The sequence below is a fragment of the Chiloscyllium plagiosum genome, unplaced genomic scaffold (genome assembly GCF_037043375.1).
Source record: "Chiloscyllium plagiosum isolate Xiang-an unplaced genomic scaffold, Cpla_swu_hap1 HiC_scaffold_21, whole genome shotgun sequence".
NCBI classification, from domain to species: Eukaryota; Metazoa; Chordata; class Chondrichthyes; order Orectolobiformes; family Hemiscylliidae; genus Chiloscyllium; species Chiloscyllium plagiosum.
Window position 1 is genome coordinate 19,170,737 of NW_028270159.1, and position 25,581 is coordinate 19,196,317.

General features: G+C 40.8%; 1 protein-coding gene across 5 annotated transcripts in view; it reads left to right on the forward strand.

Moving 5' to 3' along the window:
* Positions 1–18,467, forward strand: part of LOC122564883 (TNF receptor-associated factor 1-like) — a 36,610-nt gene extending 18,143 nt beyond the window's left edge. For 3 of the 5 annotated variants that reach the window (XM_043720283.2, XM_043720285.2, XM_043720286.2), the window contains exons 3-8: positions 2,847–2,939; positions 5,592–5,666; positions 8,343–8,753; positions 10,188–10,365; positions 12,092–12,240; positions 13,711–18,467. In XM_043720283.2, coding sequence (XP_043576218.2) covers positions 2,847–2,939; positions 5,592–5,666; positions 8,343–8,753; positions 10,188–10,365; positions 12,092–12,240; positions 13,711–13,932 — 1,128 coding nt within the window. In that variant the 3' untranslated portion in view covers positions 13,933–18,467. The remainder of the gene's footprint in view (positions 1–2,846; positions 2,940–5,591; positions 5,667–8,342; positions 8,754–10,187; positions 10,366–12,091; positions 12,241–13,710) is intronic. The other 2 variants (XM_043720287.2, XM_043720288.2) reach the window with 1 other exon arrangement.
* The last annotated feature ends 7,114 nt before the right edge of the window (positions 18,468–25,581 follow it).

Sequence of the window (25,581 nt, forward strand, 5' to 3'; positions counted from 1 at the left end):
GACACAATTGGTTAAGTTTCTCAGTGAAACAAATACCATTCCTGCAGGTGGTGCTGTAAGTTGGCAAAGAAACAGGATCAAAAGATGAAATTCCTGCATCAGAAATAAGAGTACGAGAACACTGTCAACATAATCTTTTCTTATACAATTTGATGTTTTTGCCTCTTTCTCTCCTCCTTTCCCATTTTTTAAAAAGGTTTCTCCCTTCTGAGAAGGCCAAGAGGAAAAATCAGTTTGCGATTGACACAAACTCCTCTTGCTTACTTCAAAACAGCTCCCAGTATAACGAGTAATTTTATTTCAAATTATTGCTGAATTATTTTTCCCCTCATGGTACTTGAAGCTGTATTAATGCAATCCACAGCTGTATCCTTTTGCCAAAGAAGAGGAGGCAATCTGGATACTAGATGCACTGAAAAATAAAGAGGAGGTTTATTAAAAGGCTGCCTGTACTTAAAGTTGATAAGTCACTCATTTCATATAGAGTACACCTTAGGTGACATAAATTAAATTCCTAGATTACAGCAATGACTATTCTTAAATAGTTGCATAGCATTACAGTTACATCAGAGATCATGAAATGCACTATACAAATTCAAGTCTTCCTTTGAAACAAAGTTGCTTAGTTTAAACAATATATTGTAGGAGGAGGAATGTCAGAGATTCTGGCCACAATCTTCACTTACCCCTTTGATATGGAGGTGACATCATTGCAAAGGTCACAACAATGTTCAAACGGGGAGAAAGATAAACCTGGTAACTACAGGCCAATCAGTTTAATGTTGATTTCAGGTAAACCATTGGAAACAATAATCCCTGGAAAACAAGAGCATTTTAGACAGGACTAAGTTAACGATGCAGAAACCTGCTTTGATTTGTGTATAATGTTTAATTTACAGCCAATGTCTGAACTTGCTATAAATGTTGATAACAATTTGAATTGGTAAGCAGGCATGGTAGTATTGAATGAACAGGGAAACTCTAATCAATGAGGCAATCACTTTAATAGTGCTCCACTTAAATGTATAAACTGTCCTGTCCACCTGCGCACACCTTCTAGTGTCTCAATCATTAGCCTCTGTCCTATCTCAATAACAATGTACACCAGTCTATTTTTCCACTCCATTGCAGTGAATTCTCAGGACAAAGGTGCAATAAAGTTAACATGGTTTATTTTTCATGATATTGTATATTTGAATCCAGATATTTTTTATCCTATCCTTCCTCTTTGTGGTATTCTACTGCTGAGAAATATCCTCTGAGAATGATCAGAGTGAGAGGATATTGTGTGGTTACTATCACTTGAACAACAGCACCTGTCTCTCAGAATGGATGCCAGTTGTCAACACTACCTTATCAAGAGCAATTAGGGATGGGTAATAAATGCTGGCCCAGCCAGTATCATCCACATCCTATGAATTAATAAAATAAAAATACCCAGCAGCAAGAAAACCATGTGATAAGAATTGAAATATTTCCTGAGGTTTTTACATCTTTCCTACATGATGCACCAAGCTGAAGAAGGTTTTTTTGTGGTATGCTTTAAAAAGGTAAAGCCTAAATATCTAATTTTACAATTGGTCTGAGCCCTGAAACCTTTTTCCTATAATCCTCACAAGACTTACAGAAATAAAAAGAAGGAGAATAGTTGTTGACTAGTTACCTCTGCCCAGACATTTTTCAAAATGCATATAATGGGCAGTTTTCCTTCTACTCCAACAAAGGTACTCTTGTTACAACTTCAGAAGTAACATTTAGAGCAAGCTTTATCTCAAAGGGACACTGCCATTCCTGTGTTTTGCATCAGAGATATTGCAACACGTGATGTTTGAATTTTGCAGGCCTTGAATATCTTTTCCATTTCAAGTGCAAAATAAATGCAGGCAGCAGTCTGCTAAGAGCCGCTTCGTTACCAGAAATGCCATTCCTATAATTAGAAAGTTCCTGGTGCTTGGGCCAGTTCATTTATGAATTTCTAGGGGAGATTTGGCAAAAAACTGGCATCAAGAATGTCTGAATTTCCACAAGTTAACTCTGCAAGTGGAATTTGGACTCAGTGCCATAAATTGGAATAAGTGATTCCTCTTATAAAAGATAAGAGATTTGCTGTTCTCTACCGTCAACAATCTTCACTGCAGCAACTTGCCAAGTCTCCTTCAAAATACCTTCTGACTATTAACCTTTATGTAGAAGGACAGGGAGACAGACACGTGGGAACATTAAACATCTGTGTGCACCTTTCTGGGTCATATACAATCTTAACTTGGAACTATATCACTATTTCTTTCATTGTCACTTAGTAAAAATCCTGGAACTCCTTTCCAAAAACCACTGTGGTGTAGCTGTGTCAGGTATGCTACTGTGTAATTCAATACTGATTAGCGAATGACTCCGCTATTATTTATGATCCTAGACAGTGCAGGCATGACAGTGTATTAGGTCTTCACTTTCCACTAATGGAGTAAGGCCACACAATATACCATATATACATTTCCCCGTCAATGCCATGAGGAAATAGGCATAGAATTACTTGTATAGATCATAACCAATTGCATGCAGACTTTCAATCTGAAACAGACCAAACTGGTTTCTGTTTTATATTTACATAATGTGCCTTTTCTTTTGTATCTGGTGAGCTAGAGGAAGGAACTGTTTCAATCAGCTGATATTGTACAAAAGTGCGCAGAAGTAACCATTCCACCTCGACTGCAGAGCAGTGGAAGATGGGAGTTACCATTCTATTCATGGATTTTCCAGAATTCCACTAAAGACTGACTTGAATGAAATCAGCAGATTGAATGTGGCACAAATGTTAATTGGTATTCTTCTTATCTTTGCTCACACAGGCTCATACAATAGAGGCATACATAGAATGTAAAGTACAGAACAAAACAATGGATGTGGGCATGTCAGGACAGGTGGAACTACCAGATGAAAAGGTACCAACTACAAGTTTCAAATAAAAATAATTAGGTTTCCTCTGGCACTTTAAAATATACATTGCATTGTAAGAATTAGATTAAGGGTAATACAATAAAATAAAACACAGTAATAGCAAAATGCTTTATTCACTAGATACCTAAAATAGAATCCCTACAGTGCAGAAAGAGGCCATTTGGCCCATTGAGTTCACATTGACCCTTTGCCAGCATCCCAACCTTTTCCCCATAACCTGCATTTCCCAAGGCTAATCCACCCAGCCTGCATATCCCTGGACACTATGAACAATTTACCATGGCCAATCCACCTAATCTGTACATCTTGGACTGTGGGAGGAAACTGAAACACCCAGAGGAAACCACGCAGACACAGGGAGAAGGTGCAAACTCCACACGTACAGTCACCTGAGGGTGCAATCGAACCTGGATCCCTGGTACTGAGATCACTGAACCACCCCATGAGAGAAAGCAGAGTTAACTTTGAGTCTGTTATCGATCTGCTTCAGAATAAGCAAAATAAATTAGAAACATCAACTCTGTTTCTCTCCCCACAGATGCTTCCAGACCTGAATTCTTTTGGCACTTTCTGTTTTAATAATAATTTACCATGTTCTTGATTGCATATTTATGTTCCTACCTGTGTTAGAATAGTGCCACAGTTGAGTATCTTTGTTGTATTGTATTGTATTGTATTGTATGGCCCATATCCTGTATCCCTTGCCAGTGATACAGATGACATCCAGATTTGCTTTTCATCTGAAATCTGACTTTGAAGCTGAGAAGCATGTTAGAACATTGTAGTGATTGGAATCAGGTTGACCTCGTTGACTGAGGTTGTTGATTGGCCCAGATTAACAACCCCAATCAGGAAAGCCCTGGCTGACCAATATAAACAAGAGAAAAAAAAAACAGGAGTGTCCCCCCTCCAACTCTATTTTGATTTAGTCACTACCCTCCCCTTCACTGTTTTGATCACACAGCACTGTCCCTTGCTGTGAAGGGCAGTGTTTGTCACTGGCCACCCGGGTGTTTTCCTATCTTCCTGGTGGTGGAATTTGAATAAAGATTGGTGCACTTTGTGTCTTTCACTGTGTCTCACACCTGCACACACACACCATGGGTGCTGGGGGAAAAAATAAGCACTACTGCACTTAGGTGGTAGTGTGGGGGTTAAAAAAAAAATCAAAAAAAAGAAAGAAGAAAAAAAAATGGGGGAAGAGTGTCGTTACGAAAAAAAAAATATAAACAAGAGAAAAAAAAACAGGAGTGTCCCCCCTCCAACTCTATTCTGATTTAGTCACTACCCTCCCCTTCACTGTTTTAAAAAAAAATATAAACAAGAGATATCGTTATGGCCAATTGCCTGCCCCTCTTCTGTGGCTGCTGCCGAGCCCGGGTGTCCCTGGAGAAGGAGTACAAGGTGTCCACGAACAGCCTTGAGATTTTCATAGGAAAGGTGGGCATAGCAGGAAGTGGACTGCATTATTTCCCCCTCCAACTTTGTTTTGATTTGATCCCTGCCCTCCCCTTCACTGTTTGGTCATGCAGCATTGCCCTCTGAGAAGGGCACTGCTTGTCACTGGCCACTTGGGTGTTTCCTTTCTTCCTGGTGGTGGAAACTGAATAAAGATTTGTGCACCATGTGTCTTTCCCTGTGTCTCACGCCTGCATACACAACACGGGTGCTGGGGATTAAAGAAGCACCACCGCAGTTAGGCAGTAGTGTGCAGGTAAAAGAAAAAATATATAAACAAGAGATATCGTTATGGCAATTGCCTGCCCCCTTCCGTGGCTACGGCTGAGCCCGGGTGTCCCTGGAGAAGGAACACGCAGTGTCCGTGAACACCCTTGAGATTTTCAGGTAAAGGTGGGCACTGCAGGAAGTGGACTGTATTATTTCCCCCTCCAACTCTGTTTTGATTTGATCCCTGCCCTCTCCCCCTCACTGTTTGATCACGCAGCATTGCCCTCTGAGAAGGGCACTGCTTGTCACTGGCCATTCAGGTGTTTCCTTTCTTTCTGGTGGTGGAAACTGAATAAAGATTTGTGCACCTGTTGTCTTTCACTGTGTCCTACACCTGCACACACACACGCGCGCACACACACACCACAAGGGTGCTGGGAAAAATATATGCCTACTGCAGTTAGGCAGTGGTGTGGGCGAAGAAAAGAAAAAAAAACTAGAAGATTGAATTTATAAAAAATAAAAATAGGAAAAAAAACTTCAGTTCAGATGACTGACTCGTGAGCTGGCTGGCCATAGCCATAAGTACTGTGCACAAGTAAATAAAGGGTGAGTTGGTGATGGGATACTGGCCTCTGTGCAGTTATTTCAAACCTCATGTTGCAGGAGAAATTTTTTAATATGTCTTGACCTTCCTCCCAATGCGCACAAGTTTAGTATATTTAACGCTTTTGCTGTAATTTGGTTTACTAGCCTGTTCTGCCATTATGATTAATATAAGCAATATATACTGAAGATTTCTTATAATGGGTTTCATGTTGAGGCTGCAATACATTAGCAACCTGGCTTCCCTGATGTAGTAACTAACAAGAGCCATAATTTCAAGAAACCTAGTGCTCAAAAGTAAGAAATTAAACCATAAGGATCATTTATACTATTCATTAACAGAATAATGATTTTTTTTGCAGCTTGCTGAATCTGAAGACAAAGGTTTCAAAAAGAAGAACAGCTGCTGTTTCAGAGCAGTAGGGTGTAGGTTTAAGGTAAAAACACTCAAACTGTTTCATTAGAATGAAACAAAAATGCCTCTTTTAAAATCCCATTTTGGGAACTGATGCTGAAGCTGCTGTACAAGCTGCTCAAATTGTTGTATAAAGTAAGGTTTGAAAATGTGCCTGTTGAACCTGTAACATCAAGGTTGCCCTGGGGATAGAGGCTATAATTTGGCTTTGTACCTCTGCTACATTTGTTTTGTTGCTTTGGCTGGCTTCAATCAGGGTGGAACTGAGAGTTTCAGGAAACAAATTAGAAGACTTGGCATGTGCCCAAGGTTGCAAGTGGTTAGTTACTGCAGAAATAGCTTTTTATTCTTTGATCTACACTTTTATCCAAAAACATCACCAAATTTATGATACTTTGTGGCTATTGAATCCATTTTTAATTTTTTTTGCCAAAGTGTAAACAATTTTGTTGTCTTCATTTCTAATGTTAGCAACCACAATAAAATGTAAACAGGAAGTCTGTTTATAATTCTCAGGTTAATAGTACGTCATTGTACCTTGTGACTTTGTGGTTCATAAGTTAGTCAGTCATTAGGTGCTTCTATACTTCTATTGTTTTTGTTTTTTGCAGAAATTATTTTTGTAGTTTAATAGAAGTCCCAGCAATATGTGAATGAAATCGAGGCTTTCTGCCACATTATGGGAGGAATAAATATTATCTGTTAAATTCAGAAAAATACAGGTTACTGTTAATATTCTCAGCAGGTCAGAGTGCTGAGTGAAGTCCAGAACATTTTATTGATGGGGTGAACCTAAAGGAAGTACAAACACAGAAGGGAATGAGCCTACTTCAGAGTATATAAAGAAGTGATTTAGAGAATTAAAGTCTCTTCTGAGCTCTGTCCACTTGTCATTTCCTTTGGACTAATTAACATGCATGAAATTCAAGGAAGAATGAGGAGAAAGGCATCCCCAGAGACTACAAGAAAAATAGCATTTGTGAAACTTCTGATCAGCCTGTTCAGGCATGCTATGACATTCCTCTGGAGGAGGTGAACATGAACCCAGACCTTCTGGCGTAGAGATAAGCAAATTACCACAGTGCCACAAGAGCCCCTCGATTCCAATTTTTACGTATACACAATTATATCCTTGTTAATTACCCTTCTAATTTACACACCAGAAACCATTCCCAAAACCCACCCGTTTCTCTTTGCTGTGATTGTTCTCCTATGTATGTCCATCACGGATATCCCGTAGCTGCAGATACATTAACTTATCTTTCAGAACTGCCCATCTGCTCTACATGCAGCATCTGACAACATCAGGCATACGACGTTAGAGGGAAAACTGGGGGCTGGTGGAAATATCGTACCATTGAAGGGAATGTGGCGTATGGCAGTGCTAGTTTGTCTCTGGTCAGGGAAGGAAGATGTGTACATGATATTGTGAGGGGTGAGAAGAATGTTAATTCTCTGTCCTATAATTTTTCCTAACTCTCCAGTACCCCTTCCCTACAACAACACCACCAGCATTTTGATACCAGATATTGGAAATACTTTCTAGTACCCTGAATGCTGATCCAAAGTGCTACTAAATACTCAAAGCACCTGATACTTACCATTAATACGAGATTCAAGGCCCCCTCTTTCCCTACAGACACTTCCTGAATCAACTTTAATATAACAATAACATGCACTTCTTTTTATCATAGTAAAGTATTCCAAGGTACCTCATATATGGCACTGAACCACATTAGGATGAATACCTAAAGACTTGGCTAGTGAGCATTTTTTCAGGGAGTATTGTAAAGAAGGAACGCATGATAGAAAGAAGAGAGGTTTAGGGTAGGAGATCCCGAACTTAGGCCTTTGACAACTGAAAACATGGATACCAGTGTGAATGTGATCTAACATTTGAGATTGCTCAAGAGGTCAGAAACAAAGGAACATAGATATCTTACAGGGTCGTGGAGTCAGAGGAAATTGTGGTAATAGGGAATAGCAAGACTATGGAAGGTTTTGAAAACAAGGGCAGAAGTTTCAAAATCAAGGCAGTACTTAACTGGGAGTCAACATACGTCAGCAACCACAGAGGATAGTAAGCGGGACTTGACTGAATTTAGGCAACAGAATCTTGGATGATCTGAGGATAGAATGTGGTAGACGAGTCAAGCAGGCATTAGGTTGGTCAAGTCTAGGGCTAACAAAGGCACAGATTAGGTTTCGACAGCAGCTGAGCTAACGCATGACAGAATCAGGGCAATGTTATTGAAGTGGAAATAAATCATCTTAGTAAGAGATGGATGTATGATTGCATGCTCTTTCAGGACTTGAATATGACACCAATATTGCTCACAGTTGTGAAATTGCAGAACTTTAACACCCCAAAATCCTTCTTTTGCCCTCACCTTTCCTCATACAGCTAGGTCAATTTTCTAATGATGTCATATATTACAATTTACTGTGCCAATGCTGCAGGATCAGGATATCTCCCTATTCAATTCGAACCTCAGGAGCACCTGAACTATGCTACCAAGTTTAGGATTCTCACATCTAAGAGTACAACACAATGACATACTACTTATACATGCCATATTTCATGATCTTCCTCTTTCTGATAGACCCAAAGAGTTTTCCCAGCAAAGAAATTAAGCAGCCTCTATCATTACTATAAATCTTAGGGACAAGATAAAGCTAACATCATTTTCTGTTCTAGGGAGGGAAATCAAATATTCAGCAACATGAGACTGGATGTGTTGGACAGCACCTTAATCTTTTAATGGATGAAGTCATGACACTGAATCAGAAAGCGATTTCGGTCAATCTTCAACCAGATATGTCAAGAAGTGTAATGGAATTTGAGACCGAAGCTAGCAAAGTTCAGTCGAGGAATGTAGACTTTCAGAAAGAGCATCAAATAAATGAAGTTGGTAAAGAAATGCAACAATACTGCAAGCTCATTGAAGAAACAAAACAGTGTGTCACAGTTGTTGAGACAAAATTAACTGCATTTAATGATACACTCACTGCATTATCAAGAAAGGTTGACACATGCTCAAGAATTGCTGCTACTGTAAATGGACAAATACAGCTCAATAACCAACAGTTTAATGACGTTGAAGACAAGGTTAGTCAAAACGTTAATTTTCTAAATTCCTGCACTTTTTTTTTGTAGAAGGTGTTGTCTTTCCAAGAAAACGATTGGACAGTTTGTGCCTGCATTCCTCTTTAGAGGACTGACAGATAACCAACTTTATTGAAATATATAAGATTCTAAGAGGACTTGACAAGGTGGATGTTGCCCCTTGTGAAATTGCCCCTTGTGAAAGAGACAAGAGCTAGGGAACACAGTTAAAATAAGCAGTTCCCATTTGAGATAGGGATTAGGAGAATTTCTTTCAGAGTTTTTGGTCTGTGGCATCCTCTTGTCCAGAGCAGCCAGCTTCACTGAATACTGCAAAGGCTGAGTTAGGTTCCTGACTAGGAATCATAGGGTTGAAAAATGTGTTGCTGGAAAAGTGCAGCAGGTCAGGCAGCATCAAAGGAGCAGGAGAATCGACGTTTCGGGCTTAAGCCCTTCTTCAGGAATGCTGCCTGACCTGCTGCACTTTCCTAGCAACACATTTTTCAGCTCTGATCTCCAGCATCTGCAGTCCTCACTTTCTCCTAGGAATCATAGGGTGTAGGGGATGTACAGGAAGGTGAAGTTGACATCACAATCACATCAACACTGATCTTGTAAAATGACAGGAGCAGGATCAAAGAGCTGAATACCTTACTCCTGCGTGTATGTAAATAATATTTGATAATTTAAATAAACAACTGGTGACTTTGGTCACACAGTTCTTTAGTATTTGCTCTGCACCATTTTAATTGTCTATTATAGTGTGACTTCTGATATATTATTTTCAAACCATCATATTGATGATATGGTGATTTGAATCCTTCAAATTTCTGCCAATTCAGATTTAGAATATTCCATTTAGTATAATTGGTTTCAATCTGTTTTTCATTGCCCCTCTGCTGTCACACACCGGGACCTATACCACCCTTGGTTTAGAAAACAGGAGGTACTATAATTGTGTAGTCTACCAATTAAAGATTTTTCTTTACAGTCTGAAAGAAAGACTCCCTCCCTCGTCAGTTACCTGTTGCTTTACCAAATGGACAAACCCAGGATAAACTTTTTTCTGCCTTTCTTCTCACCATTTTTAAAGCCTCATGCAGCAATGAAAGATTTGAGGTTGTTGGTTGGAGCCTTAACACTCCCTAAAATCTTCCTGACAAGGTAATTGTCATTGTTGTCTAAAAAGCAAGAGTAGAACAAGGGAATTGCTCTTCCAAAGAGACAATACTACACAATGGGCTAAATTACCTGCATCTACAGATCTAACTGCAGAGAAAATGTAAACAACATCTCTATTTGATAGTACTTAATTGAAGGTGATAATTTTAATTTTTTTCTAATGTACTCACCTGTTAGTTACTAAATTAGTACAAATCTGACTCAGTAAACATTTTCACTAACAATTATTTCTTTTGCTATTATGGCTCCCTGAAGCTGACAAATGTTGCTTCTAGATTGTGTCGAACAGAGCAGGTTATACAAAAGACTGCAGCACAAATGATGGCACTGGAAACGATGACAGAGACAGGCATATTCATCTGGAAAATTCCACAAATTAAGCAAAGGTTGGAAGAAGCTATTGATGGAACAACACCTTACTTGGATTCTAGTGGTATGATGGTAACATTAATTTCTGTAGTATATCTGAAAATTCTAGTACATTCCAATAGTTTTATTACATCTGTTTTCAGTATCTTTCTCATCAATCTTTTTCTAAAAGCACCAGGCACCCTTTGGTGCATTACTAAAACAGGCAAGTGAACCTGAACAGAAATGTGATCATGGGATCGTATTAGCAGAGTTTGATCCTTTGCTCTATCCTTTGAACCCTGATATTTAAAGGAGATATAAGGGACTATCAAGGGGGGAGAATGAGAGCAGGACAGTGAGGTTTACTTTGGATTACTGGAAAGTTGCCTTAGTTCTAGATGACCATGAGGCTGCTCTCTGTCTCTCAAGATAAGTGGTGAGTTCAATCTGACGGTCACACACCTTAGACAAGAGGCAAAATTGAGAAGGTGACTTCAGCTGGTAAAAGAATTGAACCCATGCTGTTGATATCATCACAAACCAGCCATCCAGTCAACTAAGTTGACCAAAAATAGAACAAATTAAATGATCTGTGCTACAATTTCCAGTGGTTCTTCTGTCTCTGCCCTTCCAGTAGGAGTCACTGGGCACCAATCAGGAGCAATTTCTGTTCTCTAATGCAGGATGCTTATGTCTATTGAGTTAAAAATCACACAACACCAGGTTATGGTCCAACAGGTTTAATTGGAAGCACACTAGCTTTCGGAGCAACACTCCTTCATCAGGTGATAGGGGAGGGCTCGATCATAACACAGAATTTATAGCAAAAATTTACAGTGCAATGTAACTGAAATTATACATTGAAAAATTGATTGTCTCTTAAGCCTTTCATCTGTTAGAATACAGTGATAGTTTCAAGTGTCAAGAGATTCTGGCACACAGAGCTGACTCTGAAAAAGCAGTACTAGAGGAAAGGAGCTTTCATGTGCAAATACAGGGTTATTTACAGGGTGATATAATACTGGCCTGTGGAGTTATTTCATGTTGCAGTTGACTTATTTTTAACGGATGTGCATATATCCCATAACATTGCCTATGGGGCATGGGACGAAAGAAAAACAAGGGTGTTATGCCAAGCAGAGCATAGTTATATGCCCCAACATACCACTAGCACTCACTTGCGGCTGGGCCTTCTCATTTCCATTAATCTGAGTAAAAGAAGATTGTACAATGTGATGTCAATAGTATGACAACAAAATGTGACAACCCTGAAGTTCTAATATAAGAATACTACTATGCTAACTAATTGTGCACAGAGGATTTCCTCCTAGCATTGTTACCAGTTGAAAGTACTGATTCAATTATCTGACAGTTCTAAAAAAAATTACAACTCCTCATGCTATCAATTATTACCATCTGAATAAATGCTAGAATTGTATGAGAACTTGAATACGAGGTGCTTGAGTTTCCTCTTGAGGCCTATTTTAGGCAGCAGGTCCATATCTGCTTTCTGTTCTGCTTCCTGAGGATCTGTTTTACTTCTGCTGTGAACATTGATCAAGAGGTACAGCATCATTACTATATATCTTCAGATAATTACCTCATCTTGTTCACCACTGTCACTTTGTTATTGAAAACCTATTTTGAGCAGCATTTACAAATCTGGGGAGCACAGTCATCACTGTTTGTTGCATCTAGTCTAAGGGTTGTAAGCCACTCCACACAATCAGCTGATATGTTCATTGTATAAAAATATAATGTTAAGTGGATGATATATCTAAATGTGTTTATTCTCCATTATTTTGCAGAATTTTACCTTTGCAAATATGGGTATAAGATGTGTCTTCGAATATATCTCAATGGCCATGGAGAAGCTCAAGGATCATATATTTCACTTTACTACATTTTGCTCAAGGGACAGTATGATGCTTTGATTCAGTGGCCTTTCAAAGAAAACGTAAGGAAACATGGAACCACACAAGCTTGTTTCTAAAAGCTACAGTGGAGGAATTCTTCTGCTAAAACTATTAGCTGGAGGAATTTCACCCCCAATTTGTTTCAATGTGAAAATATTATGACTTACAAATTTGAGTGTTCCCCATCCATCTGCAAATGCAACCCAATCTAGCATCCAATACTGTAAACAATGCAGAAAAGTTGGTATCCAGCGCCAATGATTGAAACTGGCATTAGGCTGTTTACTATACCTGGCTTTCAAAGCAAAGTGATTTTCATCCTGCAACCCAGGAAACTGGAATGATCCTTGGTGAATAAAAACCAAACGAATTGATGCTGTAAATCAGAAACAAAAACAGAAAATGCTGGAAAATCTCAGCAGGAGAAAGTGAGGACTGCAGATGCTGGAGATCAGAGCTGAAAATGTGTTGCTGGAAAAGCGCAGCAGGTCAGGCAGCATCCAAGGAGCAGGAGAATCGATGTTTCGGGCCTGAAGAAGGGCTCATGCCCGAAATGTCGATTGTCCTGCTCCTTGGATGCTGCCTGACCTGCTGCGTTTTTCCAGCAACACATTTTCAGGAAAATCTCAGCAGGCCTGGCAGCATCTGTGGAGAGGAATCAGAGTTAACATTTCAGGTCAAGTGAGCCTTCCTCAGAACCCACTTCCCAAAACCCTCGAACATTAACCCGAAACATTTAACTTTGATTTCTCTCCATACATGCTGCCAGACCTTGGTGAAACAAGTTTTCTCTTGAGGAATGCATTTACATCACAGATGTTGGTGCTTTTGGTGCCATATTGGCAATGGGCATTGATCATGAGGCCTTGAAGTCTCTGGCTATTCAGGGCCATGGCACATCTTTTCACACCATCAAGCCTCAAACAGTATCCTATCAAATGTGAAGACTGCAACGTTGACTGTACTATTGACTCCATTACAGCTATACTCATGAGAGACAAATCAACAACACTTGTGTTTACTTTTGTATTTTTATAACAAAGAAACACATGATAAATGTTGAGATTAAGACAGGTAATTAAATCTTGATTGGAAGAGTCTGGATTTAAGATGCTTTTTCAAAGATGGATCGGGATGAAGAGGATGAGAAAAAAAAGTTCAGAGAGTCTGATGGTACATTTTAATGATGCATGACAATTGGAAAGGACTGATTAAACTAAAAATTTAATATTTTAAAAGTTTTCTTCTTCCCTCAATCATTCCTGACTCAATCTGCCTGGGAAAAATGAGCAAGGGAAAATCCAGAATGATTCCTTGAGGTAGTAAAACATCTATTGCAGCTAATTTGTTCCTCAAATGGAACATTTTTACTGATTTTTCACAGTTGAGATAGCAGACAGTGGATTAATACTTGTGGCCTGGCATTTTCTGGCCTTTGTTATTGTTATTTAATAAATAAATAAATTCAGACAACAGTTTCAGTTCAGATTGTGTCCATTTTTTTTTGTCAGATGAAACTTGCTTTACTGAACCAGAGAGATCGACAGCAGTCCATTCTGAAGATCTACGTTCCAAATGAGCACGACTCAGCTTTACAGAGGCCTGGAGAAACTATGAGTGCACTACATGGCTTTGCCATGTTTGTGACCTTGACTGAATTCAACCAACGCTTCTCTGAGTTTGTGGCTGGTGATGAAATGTTTGTGGGTGCAGAAGTCATCCCAGTAGATTGATTATTAAGTTATATATTAAAAGGAGTCCATGACATTGATGTTAGGGCTCGATTGTAACACAGAATTTATAGCAAAAATTTGCAGTGTGATGTAACTGAAATTATACATTGAAGAATTGCTAACAGATGAAAGGCTTAACAGACAATCAATTCTTCAATGTATAATTTCAGTTACATCACACTGCAAATGTTTGCTATAAATTCTGTGTTACGATCGAGCCCTCCACAATCACCTGATGAAGGAGCGTCGCTCCGAAAGCTAGTGTGCTTCCAATTAAACCTGTTGGACTATAACCTGGTGTTGTGTGATTTTTATATTTTTTAAAAGTTGTGATCTAGGGGGAGCATTGCCCAAGCCTCCCTGATCTGATTGTTCCCAACTCTCCTATTTCCGTTGCATTTAGTGAATAGTTGGCAGCAGCCTGCCTACCATGCCCCACAGTTCCTGCCAGCTAACATAGCATTTCTGTTAGATTTGAGCAGGAGGTAAACCTTTGCATGTCTAAATGAGAGCCAGGAGTTCAAACTGTGCTTTTTTTTTATTTCAAAAATATACTTTATTCCTAAAATAATTTGATTGTCCGTACAGTTGGACATGCCATACATATGTAAACATTCCATTTCTTTGCATACCGAAACAGAGTAATCATTCCTATTTACAGGTCTGTACGATTACATTTTTAGCTGCGGCGTCAGCAGAGCCCAAATGACTGCGTGGGCCCCCTGTTCTTCTTTAGGCAGGCAGACGTTACACGGTGGTCTTTCCCCACCGCATCTTGGCGACAGCTGCCCCAAGCTTCCCTCAACACGTAGTCCTGGACCTTGGAATGTGTCAGTCTGCAACACTCAGTCGGGGTCAACTCCTTCAGCTGGAAGATCAACAGGTTTTGGACCGCCCAGAGAGCGTCCTTCGCCGAGTTGATGATCCTCCAGGCACAGTTGATGTTCGTCTCGGTGTGCGTCCCAGGGAACAGACCGTAGACTGCAGCGGCACAGGTTCTGGAAATAGGCCAGACAGTGCCTCACACCTGATGACCAGGTTTTTTCCCGCGATGGAGACTGACCGTAGCTTCCATCTGCCCAGCCTCTCCCTCACTTTGCTGATACGCTTCTCCCAAGACTTGGCGCATGCCCCAGCCCCCCTGAACCAAATACCCAGCACCTTCAGGTGGTCGGTCCTGACGGTGAAGGGGATCGAGGATTGATCGGCCCAGTTCCCGAAGAGCATGGCCTCGCTCTTGCCTCGGTTTACCTTTGTCCCCGAGGCCCGTTCAAACTGGTCACATATGCACATGAGTCTGCGCATGGACAGCGGATCCGAGCAGAAAACGGCGTTGTCATCCATGTACAGGGAGGCCTTAACCTGCAGGCCCCCGCTGCCAGGAATAGTCACCCCTCTCAGGCTCGCATCCTTCCTAATGGACTCGGCAAATGGCTCAATGCAGCACACAGACAGGTAGGAGAGAGAGGGCAGCCCTGCCTGACTCCAGATCTGACTGGGAAGCTATCTGATTCCCACCCGTTGATTGAGACTGCACTGACAATGTTGGTGTAGAGCAGTCTGATCCAATTGCAGATTCCCTCCCCAAAGCCCATTTTGGAGAGAACATCTCTCATATACCTGTGTGATATCCTGTCAAAGACTTTCTCCTGGTCCAGGCTGATCAGGCAGGTGTCCAACCCTCTGTCCTGCACGTAGGCGATTGTATCCCTGAGGAGTGCGAGACTCTCAGTGATCTTCCTGCCTGGTACAGCACAGGTTTGGTCAGGGTGAATCACCGACCCCAGAGCAGACATGACCCGGTTGGCGATTACTTTTATTTTATTTCAAAATATACTTTATTCATAGAAATAGATCATTGATACTTGTACAATTTGTAATGTCGTTCATTGATATATACATTGCATGTCTTAACATTACAAAGAACAGATTGAATTAATCGAATTTACAGTTATCCTATTTACAGTTCCCTTTATTAACCATCCAGTCTCTTATTATTTAGCTGTGGCTTCAGCGGAACCCACCTACTGAGTGGGTGCCCTGTTATACGATAGAAAATGAACCTTCTTTAACCCCCAGTTTATGGGGTTACCGTTGTCCATTTGACTGTCCTGTCTCTGGGGTGGCTGTCTGCATCCTCATGGTGAGCATGAACTGCTGGACCTTCGCTGGGCTGAGGTAGCTATCCAGCTCCTCACTGGGGTCCTTTACCTGCTCTGGTGTCATTGAGCCAAGGCAAGGGTCCGCAACGTCCTGTTCTGTGTCTGACAATGGGACTGTCAGAGGATCACAGCTCTCAGTTACCTGTAGTTGTGGGGCAGTGGGTACCCCCTGGTTCTCACTGGGTGGAGGGTGGACTTCGGGGTTCCGTTGTTTCCTGGTTGGGAGGAAATGCCCTCCTCTTTATCTACGGCGCTCTGTCTCTTCTTCTGGTGGTGATGACCTTCTTTGCACCCGTCTTCCCCATCCGAAGAGCTGGCCGTCCCTCCCTTGTGCAGCTGTCTTTTCCCCCTTTGCTGGGAGGCTTTAGGAGCCTGGCCGGATTTTCTCTTCCTGTTTTTAACAGATATCCACTCCTCTGTCTGCTCGATTACCTTCTCCTCCATTGCTTCCATCTGCCCAGCTAGAGCTAGGATCAGCTGCTGTGTCTCTCCGCTGGCTGCCGCCTCCTCACTCCAGCCTGTTCTTCTTTCTGGGTGCCACCAGACTCCATTTTCCTGCTGTCTGGGTGGACCTTACTGGTCTTTGGGGGTCCATGGCTCACATTGCCACCTCCAGCCATCTGTGCGTAAGTGGGGACCCCCCCCGTCTTGGGCGGTCTTGTACATGTGGCCCGCCTCTCCGCACAGGTTGCAGCTCTTTTCTTCCTGACAGTCCTTAGTCAGGTGACCCTCCTGTTTGCAGTTCCTGCAGATGGTCACCTTGCAATCCGCCACCACGTGTCCCAACTTCCCGCAGGTTCGGCATACTTTCGGCTGCCCTGCATATGTCAGGTAGCCTCTGCTCCCTCCAATTGCGAAGCTCAAGGGTGGGTGGAGAATGTTCCCATTGTCATCGACCCTCAGAGTTACCCTGACCTGCCGCTTACTGGTCCAGATCCCAAAGGGGTCAACCACATCGGTGGCTTCTCCCTCAACTTGGACGTACCTTCCCAGGAAGGTCAGGACATCAGCCACTGGAACATATGGGTTGTACATATGGATTGTAACAACCCGACTCCTCTGTGCAGGAAGCACACACAATGGGATCGCTGACAAGATCGAGAACAGCGGCTCCCCTTCCTTCTCCTTGAAGACCTTCAGGAGCTGTTCGTACTTCACACTTCTGAAGGTCACATCAAAGTAGCCTGCCCCAGGGAAATCCTGCAGGCAGTACACATCCGCTGTGGCGAACCCACAGCATTCCAGCAGTATTTTCTTAATAAACAGGTTGCGATCCACTGGTGTACGACCCTCTACCTTCTTCACAGTCACCCTGACTGTGTTTCAAACTCCCTGTCCAGGGCTGCGGACAGCTGCTGAGGTCATAGCTCTGAAATTGGCTGGTCCCCCTTAGATATCGTGGTATCTCCCCGTTGACGATTACCTTTGACAGAATTTTGTAATTGGCATTCAACAGTGAGATTGGTCTCCAATTTTTGAGTTCCTCCCTCTCCCCCTTCCACTTGTAGATGAGGGTGATGATGCCTTTCCTCATGGATTCACTCATGGGACCTGCCCGAAGCATACTGACATACACCTCCAGCAGGTCCTGGCCAATCAAGTCCCACAGAGCTCAATCTGTGCTTCATGTTCAGAGGAAGGAGAGGCTATAGGAAGAGGGGAAATTGGGGTGATGCATGCTTTGGACATTGCCAGCTTTAGTTAACCCTTTTTGCATTATGCTGAGAAGCTAGTTCAATATCAGATAGTCAAGCCTAAGAAATACAGGAACATTCTGTCTGTTTGAGAGTGCATTAATAAACCTATGATATTATTTCAGTAAGACTAAACAGCTTTCCTGCCCAACAGTTCCCTCAAGCACCATCACCAGGATGCAGATTAGTCCTTCATGACAAAACTGTCATTGGGACTTTTTCGTGTGAGCAATATTTGCAAAAAATATTCAGTGCTCTTCAAAGTCATTGCCTTTGCATTGTTTTGGGTAGAAATGAGAACTGTGATAAGGTGCCACATAATGGAAGTCCCTTTTATGATGTAATATCACAGAAATTGCATGCTATAACTCTAATTTATGCCAACATGTCACAGAAAGACTTCTGGAAAATGAGACCTTTGTTCTCTGCTGATTTACTTCAGGGGAGATAGAGAAGGTTGATCAGGCTTAGGTTTGTCATTCTTATTGTTTTCTTTATCACATTGTTCTCATCTTGATGTCAACAGCAACTTTTAACTGTCTGAAGAATAATTCTCAAAAAGCTATAAAAGAAAATGTTTTCCAAACGAGGTAGCATTTTAACTGAAACTGTTATGTTTTTAATCTGCTACTGCTGGACCATTCTATGTAGCACCAATAAAAACATGTTAAATTGAGCATATCACTTGCACCAGGGGTTATTTGTTCATTTCACATCAACTAATTTCTTAGTTGCCATTATTTCAAAAATGCTTTCTTCTTTTAAGAATCATTTCAACTTTTGTTTCATATTAGGATGTTGGCGGCTTAGGAAGGTGTGTGTTTTAAGGAGAGGCTGGATTGGCTAGAACTTTTTGTGTTGCATAAGAGTTTGAGTGGTGACCTTATAGAGATTTATTAAATCATGATAGGTATAAATAAGGTGAATGGCAGATGTATTTTCACTAGGGTGGAGGATTTCAAAACTAGTGGCCATATTTTTAAGATGAGAAGAGAAAAATTTAAAAAAGACAAGGGGCAACTTTCTTTTACACAGAGTGGTCCATATGTGGAATGAACTTCCAAAGGAAATTAGATTAGATTACTTAGATTAGATTACTTACAGTGTGGAAACAGGCCCTTCGGCCCAACAAGTCCACACCGACCCGCCGAAGCGCAACCCACCCATACCCCTACATTTACCCCTTACCTAACACTACGGGCAATTTAGCATGGCCAATTCACCTAACCTGCACATCTTTGGACTGTGGGAGGAAACCGGAGAACCCGGAGGAAACCCACGCAGACACGGGGAGAACGTGCAAACTCCACACAGTCAGTCGCCTGAGGCGGGAATTGAACCCGGGTCTCTGGCGCTGTGAGGCAGCAGTGCTAACCACTGTACCACTGTGCCACCCACTGTACCACCGTGCCACCCACTTCCATTATGTTCCTAAGCCGCCAACATCCTAATACGTGTACAGTTACAATGTTAAAAAGACATTTGGATAAGTAAATGAATAAGAAATGTTTGGAAGTATATGGGCCAGGGCCAGGAGGCGGGACTAGTTTAGTTTGGGACTATGGTTAGCATGGACTGGTTGGACTGAAGTGCCTGTTTCCATGCTGTACAACTCTATGACTCCAGTTGTTCGATGTTAGTCTTTGCAGCTTAAAATACTAGTCTGTTTTGAATTACCTCCCTGTGAATTTAATAGGACATAATTTAATTCTCAAACAATAATCAATTTCCTTAAACTAAAATTGAGCAAGTCTACTGCAATTACTATAAATAAAAAGAAAAGATGCCAGAAATACTCAGTAGGTCAGGAATATAACTGGTAAGAAAGAAATTTCACTTTTAGCTCCAGATGATGCTGAATATGTCCAGAATTTTCTGCCTTTAGATTTCCAGTAATCAGAGCATTTTCTTTCGGTGTTGTAGGAATTTGTTATGCAGTGGAAATTAATGAAATATAAATTTAACATTGATTTAAAGAGGAGCAGTAGAGGTGAGCACTTATTCAAGGGAACAAGAGAAGTCAGTCCTGTGAGGGAGCATGTTCCAGGGCAGCTGAATAAACAGAGGCTGTGGCTTCTCAGCCTTTGGTTAAGATCAAGTGTAAGTTTGAAGTTGCGAGTCATCATACAATTTTGAGATCATCACTGGATGATAGTTGGTCATTGGAGGATCGTCAGTTGAGCTGAGCTGCTACTGTTGGATCTTTATGCTGGCTTCAGCTTAACACCAATTCAGTACACAGTCAACCTGAGATATGACCATCACAACTGCCTGAGCCCCAGGCCAGGGTGTCCGGAACACAGTCAGGTTGCTAAGCTGAGGTTGTAAAAAGTTAAAGTGATATCAGGAAAATCATGAGTTGATTACTGCTGAGCAGCAGCTGTGTTCAACTCCAGTAAATTTGAAAAATGTAAATTTCTAAACTGGCACAAGGCAAGAAAGAATTTATAGGCTTAGGAAAGGGAGATGATTTGTGAGTAAAAGTGAACAGTTTCTACTTTGTGCTAATCTTCAGTTTATAGTTAATAGTACCAGACTAAGGTTAAAGTGAGTTAAGTGATTTAAAACTTTAAAATGAGAGCATAGCAGGACAGTTCAACCATGCAGAATGCCCATCCTGTGCCACTTCTCATGATCTGGACAAGCCCATGTGCACAAAGCTTGAACATTCAGGTTTCAGAGTTCGAATGGTGGAGTGCATCCATGAGGTACAGAACTTTGTAACCACCTCTTTGACTGTGCTATCCACAAACAGACAGCCAGGGAATGGGTGACCACCATGTAGTCCATGAATACCTGGCAGGTTGTTTAGGAGTCCCCAGAGGTCCTGCTTACTAACCAGTTTTCCATCCTGGATATCAATGAAGGTGATTGACCTTTGGAAGAGTGCAGCAAGCACCAAGCCCGTAGGACCAGATGTGGCCCAGCTGTACATGAGGGGAGGAAGAACAGCAGAAGTGCATTATAGAGAGATGATCTTTAGTTAGAATAAAGGAGCCTCCAAGATTTTGTTACCTCCTTGGTGTTAGGGTGATGTCACAGATTACTGCAAGCCATCCTTCTGGGGAGGTCAAACACCCAGAATTTGTGGTCGATGTCGGGTGTGCTTCTGAAATCGGAATTTCAGGAGTTAGGTAGAAAATTAGTAAACAGGACTTCTATAATCTCCAGATTACTCTATGTGCAACATGTAAGTCAGTACAGAATGAGGGAGGTGTGACAGATGAATGCATGGCTGAAAAGATGCAGGACAGAGGACTTTAGATTCCTGGGACTGGCTGTAGGTGAGATGGGCACCTGTACAAGCTGAATGGCTGTATCTGAACTGAGTATTTGAAAGGGGGTATTGTTAGTGTTTTTTGCAAGGTTTTAAACTAACTCAAAAAGGATGTGGAAACCAGGAGAGAATATTAAAAAGTAATATCAGGGTTCACAAAATGCTGGGACAAGCAGATAACACCAAGATAGAGAATAAGCAGATTGATAGGTGAAGTTGAAGTAAGGGAGAATGTAATGAAGTCTAAAGCATATTACAATGCACATCTATGAATGCATGGACTATATAGTCAATAAGATTGGGAGTTACAGGCACAGATTGCCTTGTGGATTATGATTTTGTGGAAATAATGGAGATTTTGCTAAAAGAATGGCAGATCTGGGTGTTGAATAATCCTGGTTAAAGGTATTCAGAAAATTTAGAAAAGAAAAATAAGGGGGTCATATTTTTGTTAAGGAGAGCATTGCCATACTGGAGCAGAAAGATGTTTTAGATGATTCAAGGCATGTTGATTTGGCTAGAGCTATGGAGTAAGAAGCTTGCAATTTCATTGCTCAGTGTGACATTTCCACTAACAAAGTTAAAAATCACACAACACGAGCTTATAGTACAACAGGTTTAATTGAAAGCACTAGTTTTCGGAGCACCGCTCCTTCATCAGGTAGTTGTAGAGTACACAATTGTAAGACACAAAATTTATAGCAAAAGTTTAGTGTGATGTAACTGAAATTATACATTGAAAACTACAAACAATCAAGGTATAATTTCAGTTACATCACACTGTAAACCTTTGCTATAAATTCTGTCTTACAATTGTGTACTCTACAACCACCTGATGAAGGAGTGGCACTCCGAAAGCTAGTGTTTTCAATTAAATCTGTTGGACTATAAGCTGGTGTTGTGATTTTTAACTTTGTACACCCCAGTCCAACAGCGGCATCTCCAAATCATTTCCACTAACAGGTACTGAAGAATATAGAGGAACAAATTTACAAGAAAATTACAGAGAATTGTAAACATCATGGAGTAGTTACAGTGGGGGACTTTAATTACCAGGATATTGTTTGAGATAGAGGTAATTTAAGGAACAGTAAGGGATCAGCTTTCCTACATTGTGTTCAGGAGAATTTCCTACAGCATTCTGTGTCCAGTCCAGCAAGAAAGAAGGTATTGTTAGACCCAGTACTTAGGAATGAGGTGGGGCCAAGTAGGTCAAGTCAGTGGGGGAACATTTAGGGGACAGTGATCATTGTTAAATAAGGTTTAGGATGATAGTGAAAAATAACATTGGCCAATCCAGAATAAGAATAATCAACTTGTGGACAGCAGACTTCGAGGGGGCAAGGACAGAGCGGAGCTGGATAGACTGCAATCAAAGATTAGCAGGAAAAACAATAGCTGAACATTAGGCTATCTTGACAGATGTGATGATATGGGCACAGTTAAGATTTATTCCCTTAATAGGGAGAGGTGGGACAAAAAATTCCAGAACTCCCAGGAAGACAAAGGAGAAACTGTTCCCACTTCTAAATAGATTGAGAATCAAAGAATACAGTAAGTGTTCTGCAAAAGTAGCAAAGGCAAGGTAAGAAGAAATCCTTTGACACAGCAAGTAATTAGGGTCTGAAATGCACTGCCAAAAAGTGTGCTGGAGACTGATTCGATTGATGCGCTCAAGGGGTGACTGGATAATTATATAAATTGAAACAATGTGCAGGGTTCTGAGGAAAAGCCAAGAGATTTGCACTAAACTAAAATGCTAGGAAGCTGGTACAGACATGATAAGCCAAATGGCCTCTTTCTGCACTGTAACAATTCCATGATTCTGTGAATGATAGAGACAAAAAAACCGACCACATCATTTGAAAACAAGTAACAAGGGAAATTTCCAATATATTTAAGTACCAAGAGTCAGATCTGGCACGACTAGCCAAGGTTTGTTAATCAGAGCATGTGACAACAATAATACAGGGGATGAGAGGGGGATCGTTCCACCATCCCCAACATTAGACTGGTACCAAAATAATTGCCCTGATGAGAGTCACAACCTCCAATATTAGAATCCGTAGTGAAATTCTAATTTCAATAATTTTGGACTTTTCCCACCAGTTGTTTGCTTCATGAAAGATGGGTAATGAATGAATTCTGCTTTTGATGAATATGTTCATCTCTTGGCTTGAGTCATTGGGACTTTCTTTACTTTTGAACCCTGGTAACTTCAAAATTATTACCTTTTGGAATTTGCATTAAATGATCTAAAATACAACTACCAAAGTATTGTCTGTCTTGATTGTTGGGTTAAATGGTACACAATTAAGAGATGAATTTATGGCTCTATTTAAATAATGTTCATGTAATCCAGTGAAATATTTGTTGTCACTCTCATAGTTTTCCATTTTCAGCCTCCTCCCTAAAAATTGCTTGTCTATGTAAGATGTACAGCATGACTTTTCAAAAAAGGTTATTTCTACATTCCAGAAAAATTCCTGCATTGAATTGGCTCACTGATATCCAGCATAATAAAGCAGGTGGTTTAACTAAATCCATCTGCATTAATTCAGAAATTCAGTTCAGATTATACCACCAGTGTCAGATGTTGGTGGGATGGTTTGTAAACTAGTAAAACTGTGGATCTAGTTCATGGCATGGATATAACTACCTTGACATGTTATACAACAGCAGTGGTGCAGATATCGTGCCAATTGTACCCATGCAGTGTTTTAGCATTTCTAGCAATGGCTTATTTTCTGAAACAAAAACAGAAATTGCTGGGAAAACTCAGCAGGCTTGGCATCTTCTGTAGGGAAAAATCAGAGTTAATGTTTCAAGTCCAGAGATACTTCTTCAGAACTGATTGTAGCTAGGAAAAGGAGGGTATGTATGCTAAATGTGAGGGTGGGGAAGGAGGGGAGTAAACAATAGATGGAGATGGGTGCCCAAAAAGACAGAAACATAGTTGCAAAAACAAAGGAATGGGTAAAGGTCAGTCTGTGAGAATGAATATTTGCGTATGGGGTCCAATAATCAGTTCCGAAGAAAGGTCGCTGGACCCAAATTGTTAACTCTGCTTTCTCTCCACGGATGCTGCTAGACCTGCTGAGGTTTTCCAGCAATTTCTGTTTTTTTTTAATCTGATTTCCAGCATCTACAATTCTTTGATTCTTTTTGCTAATTTTCTGATCCCTACACTATTAACACTTGAGCTGTCCAATGTTTTCTCATTAATATTATCCTCTTCCTCATCTTAGAATCAACACAGAATCAGCCTATGTATGTTCCAATGATACCTAGCTCTACTTTCAACCACCTCTTGATTCAAAGAATTGCCAAAAAGCTGGTCCAACATCTTGAAATGTTATGCTCTTTTGCTCAGGCTGTCACTTCAATTGGGGTAAATCTGTGCTATATATGGCATAGGTGATTGTTATTTCATTTATGTCTCTTCCATCACACAGATGGCAGATCATTCTGCCCTCATATGCTCAATTTATTAGCATTCAGTCTTTAAAGTATTTCTGGAGTACATGTATTAACATGTTTTTGTCTCCCCATAATTCTCAATAGTCAAGAGCAACTCCCAGGTCTGCAACAGACCCCAAATCAAATTTAGTGAGGCTATCTCATTGATTTCAATATTTAATAGTTTGCTATGCTTAATAAAATGGTTTCTGATATCTAATTGGAGAAAAGTTCTGCTCACGCAGTGGGAGATGTCTGTCAGCCGTACACTTCACCAGTGGAGTTGGTTTTGGGTCTTACAGCATAGGAGCAAAGGGCATTGTTTGTTTATGTGTCTAGGAGGGGATGTCTGTTTAGATGTTCCATAGTAACGTTTCTTAGAAAAATGTTAAGCTTAAGTTAGAACTCTTTGAAATATCTCACTTTAAGGGAGATTTTGGTCAGGAAAATTGCCAAAGTGATTTTTAATCTGGGTATTTTGCTTGGAGTCAGCAATATTGGGATTTTTGCATTGCAACTCCAGTCTGTGGTGCTGCTTCAACTATCTGGCCAAAGGAAGTTCTGGCCCAATGTTTCAGGTTGATGACTTTTCATCAGAACAGAACCTTCATAAAACTGGTTCTGATGCTACCAGGGTATTGCATTCAGGCCCAAAGTGACAATGGCCTCTAACAGTTTTCACATTACTGATGATTATGTTGAAGTTATCAGATCGATCCTCTTCTGTCTTTAGGGATGTTACACCTGATGTAACTCCTACTCCTCTGGTACAGCCCTCACATCCAGTGAGCTGAAAGATCATGGTCAGAGCTTTTGTTACCTCCGCCAATGAGTGATGCTGACCAACGCAGCAGCCTTTATTCTATTTTTATCTTATTTTGACAGCAATACAACCATCATCCTGTACTTTTGTGTTTTGTGAGATCACATGCAAAATATTAATTTAGTACTTCAGTCTGGCCCTATGCCTCCGCAAGAAAGATTTCTCATTCATCTCCAATCAGTCACACCATTTACAATCTATTCTTTGAAATATTTGTAAAAGATGTTTGAGTTG